A 10864-nucleotide genomic window follows, 5' to 3' on the forward strand; every position below is an offset into this window, starting at 1 on the left:
CCTCAACGCTGACCCTAACCTCAACCCTGACCCTAACCCTTCTCCAATCGGGTTCCTTTCCTTCTTGCCCTCCACCCATCACAACCTCTCTGGTCATCCAACCTGACCGTGCTTATTCCTCCTGTTGAACTGTGATCAGCTGCCTTTTAAATGTCTCCCACATGCCAGATGTGACCATTCCCCCAATACCACTGCTCCCAATCTACTCTCCCTGGCTCCAGCCTAATTATGTAAGTTGTTTTCCCCAGGTTAGTACTTTCCATACATATATGCTTATTCGTAACTGCAGTGCTCTGCATAATGTTTGGGACAAAGACCCATCATTTATTTATTTGCCTCTGTACTCCACAATTTGAGATTTGTAATAGAAAAAAAATCACAAGTGGTGAAAGTGCACATTGTCAGATTTTATTAAAAGGTATTTTTATACATTTTGGTTTCACCATGTAGAAATTATTTTTTCTATTACAAATCTCAAATTGTGGAATACAGAGGCAAATAAATAAATGATGGGTCTTTGTCCCAAACATTATGGAGGGCACTGTATATTAAAAGTCAGGAGTCGTGATCACTATTGCTGAAGTGCTATCCCATTGAAACACCAGGCACCAATCCACACTCACTTCCCAGTGCAAGGTTCACTACGGTCCTTGCTTGGGTTGGACTATCCACACGTTTTTAAAAATCCACTTGGATACAAGTAGAAAATTCTGCACCGTCTAAAGAGGCCTCAGTCAACATTGGGAAAGTTAACGTCACCAATCACAGTATCTGTATCTTTTGCACCTTTCTGTGATCTGACTACATCTATTCCTCTGTCTGTGGCTGGCTATTCGGCCGAGAGTATCATCACATTAGACTGATTGCACCTTTCGTATTGGCCGATTCCTGCCACACACTCCCACTACCCCCCCAGCACCATTCCAATACTCGTTTCATTGACCTGTGACAATTGTTAATCCCAAATGGGAAGGCAATGCAGAGAATAGGCCTTGGGTGACAAAAGGCTCCAGTTTTTCCAATAAATGAACACCAAAGGAATGAAAAGCCCACTTTCACCACAGTCCCACTGTGGCAAGGACTGGCAAGAACAAATGTCTGTCTATATTCAGTCTATATTTGCCTATATTCAGTGACACAGGAGGCCTGCAGAACACCCGCCACCATGGTAACAGTTACCATTTTATTTGGAGTGTCATAAAAATGTAAAGACAAATATATCAGCAATTTGTGCGAGAGTACAGAGAATAAATAGCAATGGTGAAAGGTTTGATTAAAATGTTCTCAGCCTTGGTCCATCTCAGCTGTGCCTGGTCCCGGCCTCACTTGTCCAACTCCTGGGGAAGGCAATGTCACTGTCGGCAATTAGACAATAAAGCAAAGGTCAATGGAGACACATTCCATGCTTGAATGCAGAAGGTCCTTGCAGGTTAATTGAAACAGATCACGCAGCCTCATCAAACACAAGGTCGTCTTCAATGATGTTACACCTCTCAGCTTGGCCAATGTTGAGTCTAAACAAAATAAAGCAGAAACCATGAGGCAGGATCTGAAAAAAGGTTTAAATATGAAGGAGGGGTTTGAGAGACTGGCTCTCCAAACAATGTCCCAGCTACTGTTTGCAATGATCAGGTATCATGAGCTAGACACAGCATGAGACTTCTTCTCTTGCCCTCTCTCACTCCAGGGGTCAGACACAGAGTGAAGCTCCCTCTACACTGTCCCATCACACACTGCCCCCCAGGGTCAGGTACACAGAGTGAACCTCCCTCTACACTGTCCCATCACACCCCCCCCCCCCCAGGGTCAGACACAGAGTGAACCTCCCTGTACACTGTCCCATCACACACGTCTAGGGTCAAGGAGAGAGAGTGAACCTCCCTCTACACTGTCCCATCACCCCCCCCCCCAGGGTCAGGTACACAGAGTGTAGCTCCCTCTACAGTGTCCCATCACACCCCCCCCCCCCCCCCAGGGTCAGGTACACAGAGTGAACCTCCCTCTACACTGTCCCATCACCCCCCACCCCCCCCCCCCCAGGGTCAGGTACACAGAGTGATCCTCCCTCTACACTGTCCCATCACACACTTCCCCGGAGGTCAGACACAGAGCGTGAGCACTCAGAGAGTGGGCAGAGCATGGGACAGTTTCCAACACAGGAGTTTCAAGCTGATGGAGGGGTCATTTTAAAATGAGGTGCAGTGAATTTCTGCAATCCTTTGTCCCAGAAAGTTGTGGTCCAGAAAATCAGTAATATTTAAAGAGAATGTTGATCATTGTCAGGCACATCAGGCGATTGGAGGATATGGGGAACTAGCTTGGTAGAGGACACGAGGCCTGGATTGATCAGCCACCATCATATTGAATGGTGAAGCAGACAAGGACTCGAATGGTCCACTACTTTTGTGCTCTTTGAGTATTGAAGAGCCATGATCTTGATCTTTGGGAACCCAATGCAGGGCAGGGGAAGGGTAGGTCATCGATCTGTTCTTGGACCTGATCAGAGTGGCCAGTCGTGAGTCAGGACAGTAGCAGTACACATACTGTCCTCACCCTCTCCAGAGTTTGTGTTGGTGCCTGGATGTCCCTGAAGTGTTGCAGCTTCACTTAGGGCACCTCAGAGGGTCCCTGTATCATGGACATCAGCAATAGTCTGCTTTGTTTTAAGTCTATGATTAAAGGTGCTTTCATGTAGACTGGTACTCCATGTGCAATGTGCAGACACAATCCCCAATAAGACATTGTCATCCCATCGATTGGCCACATTTTGAGATATTCAGAGTCAGTGAAAGAACTCGTTGGTGCAGTTTTTTACCTTTCCGTACAAATGTATAAACTTGCATCAGAAGGCTGAGTAAAGTGAGAACAACTCTCTGGTAATCCAGATGGGAACTGCACACTTGTATCTGTACACTGTGAATGGCTTGAGTGGAATCATGTATTGTCTTTTCACTGGCTGGTTGGCACTTTTCACTGTACCTCAGAACACGTGACAATAAATTAAACTAAACACTTACCAAATGCTGGGGTTTGTTAGAGATGGATGTCCTGCACTTCATCTTCCAGACTCTCCACTTCTTCCTTCAGCACTGCAACAGAGTGGAGCATTGTCAGATACTGTAGATTGGTTATTTCCTACTCACCAATTGTAGCGCTTGTTAGTAGTTGCTCCGCCTAATATGCGATATATATTACCAAGAGCTTGGAGTACTGTGTGCAGTTTTGGTCTCCAAATTTGAGGAAGGATATTCTTGCTATTGAGGGCGTGCAGCGTAGGTTCACTAGGTTAATTCCCGGAATGGCGGGACTGTCGTATGTTGAAAGGCTGGAGCAATTAGGCTTGTATACACTGGAATTTAGAAGGATGAGGGGGGATCTTATTGAAACATATAAGATAATTAGGGGATTGGACACATTAGAGGCAGGAAACATGTTCCCAATGTTGGGGGAGTCCAGAACCAGGGGCCACAGTTTAAGAATAAGGGGTAGGCCATTTAGAACGGAGATGAGGAAGAACTTTTTCAGTCAGAGAGTGGTGAAGGTGTGGAATTCTCTGCCTCAGAAGGCAGTGGAGGCCAGTTCGTTGGATGCTTTCAAGAGAGAGCTGGATAGAGCTCTTAAGGATAGCGGAGGGAGGGGGTATGGGGAGAAGGCAGGAACCGGGTACTGATTGAGAGTGATCAGCCATGATCGCATTGAATGGCGGTGCTGGCTCGAAGGGCTGAATGGCCTACTCCTGCACCTATTGTCTATTGTCTATTACGTAGGGCAGTTGGAGTAGCTGTTTAGTTGCTGTGAAGTCTTGCAGATCTATGCTGTAAGTGGACTGTAATAAATGTGTGTTGCATTACGACGTGTGTACAACTCTCATTACAGATACATTCCCCCATTCCAGCTCCATTCACATCTCCTATCTGTGGTTCCTCAAAAGGGACATCATAGGTAGGGGCATGGTCAAGAAACCTTTTGGTACATTGGCCTTCATCAGCCAGTGTATCGAGTACAGCAGTTGAGATGTTATGTTACAGTTGTACAAGATGTTGGTGAGGTCACATTTGGAGAATTGTGTTCAGTTTATGTTGCATTGTTATAGGAAAGATGTTAAGATGGAAACAGTGCAAAGAAGATACACCAGGATGTTGCCAGGGCTCGAGGGCCTGAGCTATAGGTAGAGGCTGGGCAAGCTAGTACATTATTCATCTGAGCACAGGAATTGGAGGGGTGATTTTATAGAGGTGCACGAGATCGTGAGTGGAATAGATCGGGTAAATATACAGTCTTCTATCCAGAGTAGGGGAATCAAGAATCAGAGGACCTCGGTTTAAGTTGAGGGGGAAAAGATTTAATAGGAATCTGAGGGGCAGTTCCTTGGTAACCATCTTTCATATGACAGGGTTACCAAAACAGAATACAATACTCTGTGTGGCCTCACCAATATCTTAAACAACTGTAAAATGACCTCCCAACAACTACACTCAATACTCTGACTGAAGAAGGCCAATGTGCCGAAAGCCTTCTTGACCACCCTATCTACTTGTGATACCTTTGATCCCTCCTTAGTTTGACTATCTATATATTGTTAGAAGAAACCATCTTGGATGCACCAACAAATTCTGCTCCATCTAAGCCCATTCCACTGAGCAAGTCCCAGTGCAAGCCCATTCCACCGAACAAGACCAAATCTCAGCCCATTCTACCGAGCAAGTCCCAGTGTAAGCCCATTCCACTGGGACCACTAGGATCTCTTCTGGGGTAGGGGTGACCTGTACAAAAGGGACGGGTTACACCTTAGCAGCAGGGGGACCAACATTCTGGCAGGCAGGTTTGCTAGCGCTACAAGTGTGGCTTTAAACTAAGTAGTGGGGGTGAGGGGTTGACAAACTGGGAATATGGAGATGGAGTTAAAGGGGAAGCGAATACAGGAGAAATTGCAAAGGACTCTCTAATAAATGGGAAGGGAAGTTCTAGATGGGATAAGAGAGTAAGGTCAGGGCCAATTGTGACCGGTGTGAGAGAGGAGGTGAATACCGAAGTTAAAATGTTGTATTTAAATGCGCAAAGTATAAAAAATAAAGTGGATGAGATGGAGGCTCAGTTAGACATTGGCAAGTATGATGTTGTGGGAATCACTGAGACATGGCTACAAGAGAACCAGGGCTGAATATTCAGGGGTACACAACATATAGAAAAGACAGGCAGGTGGGCAGAGGGGGTGGGGTCGCTCTGTTGGTAAGGAATGATATTCATTCCCTTGCAAGGGGTGACATAGAATCAGGAGATGTAGAATCAGTATGGATAGACATGAGGAATTGTAAGGGTAAAAATACCCTAATGGGAGTTATCTATAGGCCCCCAAACAGTAGCCTCGACATAGGGTGCAAGTTGAATCAAGAACTTAAATTGGCATGTCGCAAATGTAATGCTCCAGTGGTCATGGGAGATTTAAACATGCAGGTAGACTGGGAAAATCAGGTTGGTAATGGACCCCAGGAAAGAGAGTTTGTGGAGTGTCTCCGAGATGGATTCTTAGAACAGCTTGTACTGGAGCCTACCAGGGAGAAGGCAATTCTGGATTTTGTGTTGTGTAATGAACCTGATCTGATAAGGGGAGCCGAGGTAAAAGAGCCATTAGGAGGTAGTGATCACAATATGATAAGTTTTTTGCTACAAATTGAGAGGGAGAAGGGAAAATCGGAAGTGTCAGTATTCCAGTATAACAAAGGGGATTACAGAGGCATGAGGCAGGAGCTGGCCAGAATTGACTGGAAGGAGGCCCTCGCAGGGAAGACGGTGGAACAGCAATGGCAGGTATTCCTGGGAATAATGTAGAAGTTGCAGGATCAATTTATCCCAAAGAGGAGGAAAGATTCCAAGGGGTGTAAGAGGCAGCCGTGGCTGACAAGGGAAGTCAAGGACAGCATAAAAATAAAAGAGCAGAAGTACAACAAAGCAAAGAAGAGTGGGAAGCCAGAGGATTGGGACTCTTTTAAAGAGCAACAGAAGATGACTAAGAGGGCAATACGGGGAGAAAAGATGAGGTACGAGGGTAAACTAGCCAATAATATAAAGGAGGATAGTAAAAGCTTTTTTAAGTATGTAAAGAGGAAAAAAATAGTCAAGGCAAATGTGGGTCCCTTGAAAACAGAAGCAGGGGAATTTATTATGGGGAACAAGGAGATGGCAGACGAGTTGAACCGGTACTTTGGGTCTGTCTTTACTAAGGAAGATACAAACAATCTCCCACGTGTTCTAGTGGCCAGAGATCCTAGGGTGACGGAGGAACTGAAGGAAGTGGCGGTGCCTAACGGCTGCGGCTCGCTAGCAGTCTGTTCGTCTTTTTTCCTTTTTTTTTTGTTGTGTGTCGGTGTTGGGATGGTTTTTTTTTTTTTTTGGTTGTGTATGTGTGGGGGGTGGGGGAGTGGTGGTGTGGGTGGGGGGGGTGGGGGAAACCTTTCTCTTTTAGGTCTCTTCATCACGGCGCGGGGTGCGGCTCGGCCGCGGGGCCTTCCATCGCCCGGTTCGGCTCGGCCGCTGGACTTAACAGTGCCCGGGCCGCGGGGCCTAACATCGCCCGGCACGGCTCGGCCGCGGGACTTTTCATCGCTGATGCGGCTCGGCCGCTGGACTTAACATCGCCCGGTGCGGCTTGGCCGCGGGGCCTTCCATCGCCCGGTGCGGCTCAGCAGCGGGGCCTTCCATCGCCCGGTTCGGCCGCGAGACGTCTCAGCGCCCGGTGCGACTCGGCCGCGGGGACTTCCATCCCCTTGCGGGGACTGTGCGGGTCGGTCGGGGACGAGCTGTCTGTCCGTGGGCGTGGGGAAGAGAGTGGAAGTTTTGTTGCCTCCATCACAGTGAGGGGGTGTTTGGAGTCACTGTGATGGACGTTTGTGTTGGGGCATGTGTCTTGTGTTCTTTTTTGTGTGTGACTGCTATGTAGTTTCGTTCGGTACCTTGGTACCGAATGACAAATAAAGCTCTGTTGAACTGTTGTTGTTGAACTGTTGATTAGGCAGGAAATGGTGTTGGGTAGACTGATGGGACTGAAGGCTGATAAATCCCCAGGGCCTGATGGTCTGCATCCCAGGGTACTTAAGGAGGTGGCTCTAGAAATTGTGGACGCATTGGTGATCATTTTCGAATGTTCTATAGATTCAGGATCAGTTCCTGTGGATTGGAGGGTAGCTAATGTTATCCCGCTTTTTAAGAAAGGAGGGAGAGAGAAAACGGGAAATTATTGACCAGTTAGTCTGACATCAGTGGTGGGGAAGATGCTGGAGTCAATTATAAAAGACGAAATTGCAGAGCATTTGGATAGTAGTAACAGGATTGTTCCGAGTCAGCATGGATTTACGAAGGGGAAATCATGCTTGACTAATCTTCTGGAATTTTCTGAGGATGTAACTAGGAAAATTGACAGGGGAGAGCCGGTGGATGTGGTGTACCTCGACTTTCAGAAAGCCTTTGACAAGATCCCATATAGGAGATTAGTGGGCAAAATTAGAGCACATGGTATTGGAGGGAGGGTACTGACATGGATAAAAAATTGGTTGACAGAAAGCAAAGCGTGGGGATAAATGGGTCCCTTTCAGAATGGCAGGCAGTGACTAGTGGGGTACCGCAAAGCTCGGTGCTGGGACTGCAGCTATTTACATCAATGACTTGGATGAAGGGATTAAAAGTACCATTAGCAAATTTGCAGATGATACAAAGCTGGGTGGCAGTGTGAACTGTGAGGAAGATGCTATGAGGTTGCAGGGTGACTTGGACAGGTTGTGTGAGTGGGCGGATGCATGGCAGATGCAGTTTAATGTGGATAAGTGTGAGGTTATCCACTTTGGTGGTAAGAATAGGAAGGCAGATTATTATCTGAATGGTGTCAAGTTAGGAAAAGGGGATGTACAATGAGATCTGGGTGTCCTAGTGCATCAGTCACTGAAAGGAAGCATGCAGGTACAGCAGGCAGTGAAGAAAGCCAATGGAATGTTGGCCTTCATAACAAGAGGAGTTGAGTATAGGAGCAAAGATGTCCTTCTGCAGTTGTACAGGGCCCTGGTGAGACCGCACCTGGAGTACTGTGTGCAGTTCTTGCGATTGAGGGCTTGCAGCGTAGGTTTACTAGATTAATTCCCGGAATGGCAGGACTGTCATATGTTGAAAGATTGGAGCGACTAGGCTTGTACATGCTGGAATTTAGAAGGATGAGAGGGGATCTTATCGAAATATATAAGATTATTAAGGGGTTGGACACGATAGAGGCAGGAAACATGTTCCCAATGTTGGGGGAGTCCAGAACCAGGGGCCACAGTTTAAGAATAAGGGGTCGGCCATTTAGAATGGAGATGAGGAAATACTTTTTCAGTCAGAGAGTTGTAAATCTGTGGAATTCTCTGCCTCAGAAGGCAGTGGAGGCCAATTCTCTGAATGCATTCAAGAGAGAGCTGGATAGAGCTCTTAAGGATAGCGGAGTCAGGGGGTATGGGGAGAAGGCAGGAACGGGGTACTGATTAAGAATGATCAGCCATGATCACATTGAATGGTGGTGCTGGCTCGAAGGGCCGAATGGCCTCCTCCTGCACCTATTGTCTATTTGTCTATTGTCTATTCCACCGAGGAAGTCCTAATTTCAGCCCATTCCACCGAGCAAGTCCCAGTCAATAATAAAGAAGCTAAAGTCATGCACAATAACAACACCTCTGAGTTTAGAAACATAGAAGCATGGAAAATAGGTGCAGGAGGAGGCCATTCGGCCCTTCAAGCCTGCACCGCCATTCAATATAATCATGGCTGATCATCCAGAATCAGTATCCTGTTCCTATTTTTTCCCCATATACCTTGATTCCGTTAGCCCTAAGAACAAAATCTAACTCTCTCTTGAAAACATCCAGTGAATGGGCCTCCACTGCCTTCTGTGGCGAAGAATCCCACAGATTCACAACTCTCTGGGTGAAAACGTTTTTCCTCATTTTGCATCTTTCCATATCTGCTCCTCTGAATCCCACTGGCTGTTGGAGTTATTTCAGACGTCCCACACCTGCCGTTTTCATGTAGAGGTCTCAGTGTCCCACAGGTGTGCACTCACCTGTACAGGTGGAGTCAGGAGCTGCCTGTGTGATGGGAAAGCTGAACGACCGTCTCAGTCTGGGGGCTGGACTGTCAAAGCTAATGCTCTTGGTGCGTTTCCGACACTCCATCACCAGCAGGGTCTTGCACTGTTTGTGGCAGCTGATCCCACAGGCTGTAAACACAAGACCAACACGGCCATGAGTACCTGTGGCAACAAACTGGCCTCAACTCAGCTGGCCAGAACCCCAGGGCTAACGGTGGGGCCAAGAGAGGGGCAGGAGCAGAGTTCATGGGGGATACGAGGGGCAGGAGCAGAGTTCATGGTTCCCCACAGCCCCACAAGGGGCAGGAGTAGAATTCATGGTCCCCCCCCCCCAGCCCCACGAGGGGCAGGAGTAGAGCAGAGTTCATGGTTCCCCCAGCCCCACAAGGGGCAGGACCGGAGTTCATGGTTCCCCACAGCCCCACGAGGGGCAGGAGTAGAGTTCATGGTCCCCCCCCCCCCCCCCCAGCCCCACGAGGGGCAGGAGTAGATCAGAGTTCATGGTTCCCCCAGCCCCACAAGGGGCAGGACCAGAGTTCATGGTTCCCCCCCCAGCCCCACGAGGGGGAGGAGCAGAGTTCATGGTTCATCCAGCTCCACGGGGGGCAGGAGCAGAGTTCATGGTTCATCCAGCCCCACGGGGGGCAGGAGTAGAGTTCATGGTTCATCCAGCCCCACGAGGGGGAGGAGCAGAGTTCATGGTTCATCCAGCCCCACAGGGGGAGGAGCAGAGTTCATGACCCCCCCCCAGCCCCACTTCGAGCTGTTTACCCGGAGATTCCGGGAGTTCAAAGGGATCTGAGAGGACGGACAGAGAATGAATTCTTAGAAACTTAGTAAAACAGGTGCAGGAGGAGACCATTCGGCCCTTCGAGCCTGTACGCACCGCCATTCAATGTGATCATGGCTGATCATCCACAATCAGTACCCCGTTCCTGCCTTCTCCCCGTACCCCTTGAATCCGTTCGCCCCCGGGGGGGGGGGTGACAGAGTCTGGGACCCGGGGGGGTGGGGGAACAGTCTGAGATGGGAGGGGCAAGAGTCTATGCTGGGGGGGGAGGGGGGGTGGGGTGGGGGGGGGGCTCATCATGACCTCACTGGTGTGGATAGTAGAGCTGACAGACACAAAACGCTGGAGTAACTCAGTGGGACGGGCAGCATCTCTGGAGAGAAGGAATGGGAGACACTTCTTCAGACTGTGGACTGTGAGGGCAGGATGGATCACAGAGGGGGAGCAGTGTGACAGGTTATAGTACAGCTGTTGTTGGAGAGAGTCAAGGGTTACCCGGCCCACACTCACCTTTACACTTGTAGCCTTGTTTGTACAAACCCCAGATCTGTGGGAGGAGAGGAGAGAGTAGAGTAGAGCGGTCAGTGTGAAGTGAGTCCGTGTGGCCACTGCCTGCCTCCATGTCAATGGTGGGGTCCACAGTGTAGGCCCAGGGCATTGGTGGAGAGGGGGGCAATGGCAGCACTCCCCACCCCCACCCCACCCCCACCCCACCCCACCCCCACCCCACCCCCCCCACCCCCACCCCACCCCCACCCCACCCCCACCCCCACCCCCACCACCCCCACCCCCACCCCACCCAACCCCCACCCCCACCCCACCCCACCCCCACCCCCACCCCCACCCCCACCCCCACCCCACCCCCCCCACCCCCACCACCCCCACCCCCACCCCCAGCCCCACCCCACCCCTTGGGGCCGACACTGCCTGGGGCCGACTCACTCCCCATGTCCCAGGGTCAGCCATGC

At 49.5% G+C, this 10864-nt stretch overlaps 1 protein-coding gene across 1 annotated transcript in view; it reads right to left on the minus strand.

The window, feature by feature from the left end:
* Positions 1–1169: 1169 nt before the first annotated feature.
* LOC144609726 (RAS guanyl-releasing protein 2-like) overlaps positions 1170–10864 on the minus strand; it is a 27029-nt gene continuing 17334 nt past the window's right edge. The window contains 4 exon segments of the mRNA XM_078428231.1: positions 1170–1514; positions 3018–3089; positions 9080–9235; positions 10407–10443. Coding sequence (XP_078284357.1) covers positions 3034–3089; positions 9080–9235; positions 10407–10443 — 249 coding nt within the window. The 3' untranslated portion in view covers positions 1170–1514; positions 3018–3033.

Source organism: Rhinoraja longicauda, chromosome 34, assembly GCF_053455715.1.
Source record: "Rhinoraja longicauda isolate Sanriku21f chromosome 34, sRhiLon1.1, whole genome shotgun sequence".
Lineage (NCBI taxonomy): Eukaryota > Metazoa > Chordata > Chondrichthyes > Rajiformes > Arhynchobatidae > Rhinoraja > Rhinoraja longicauda.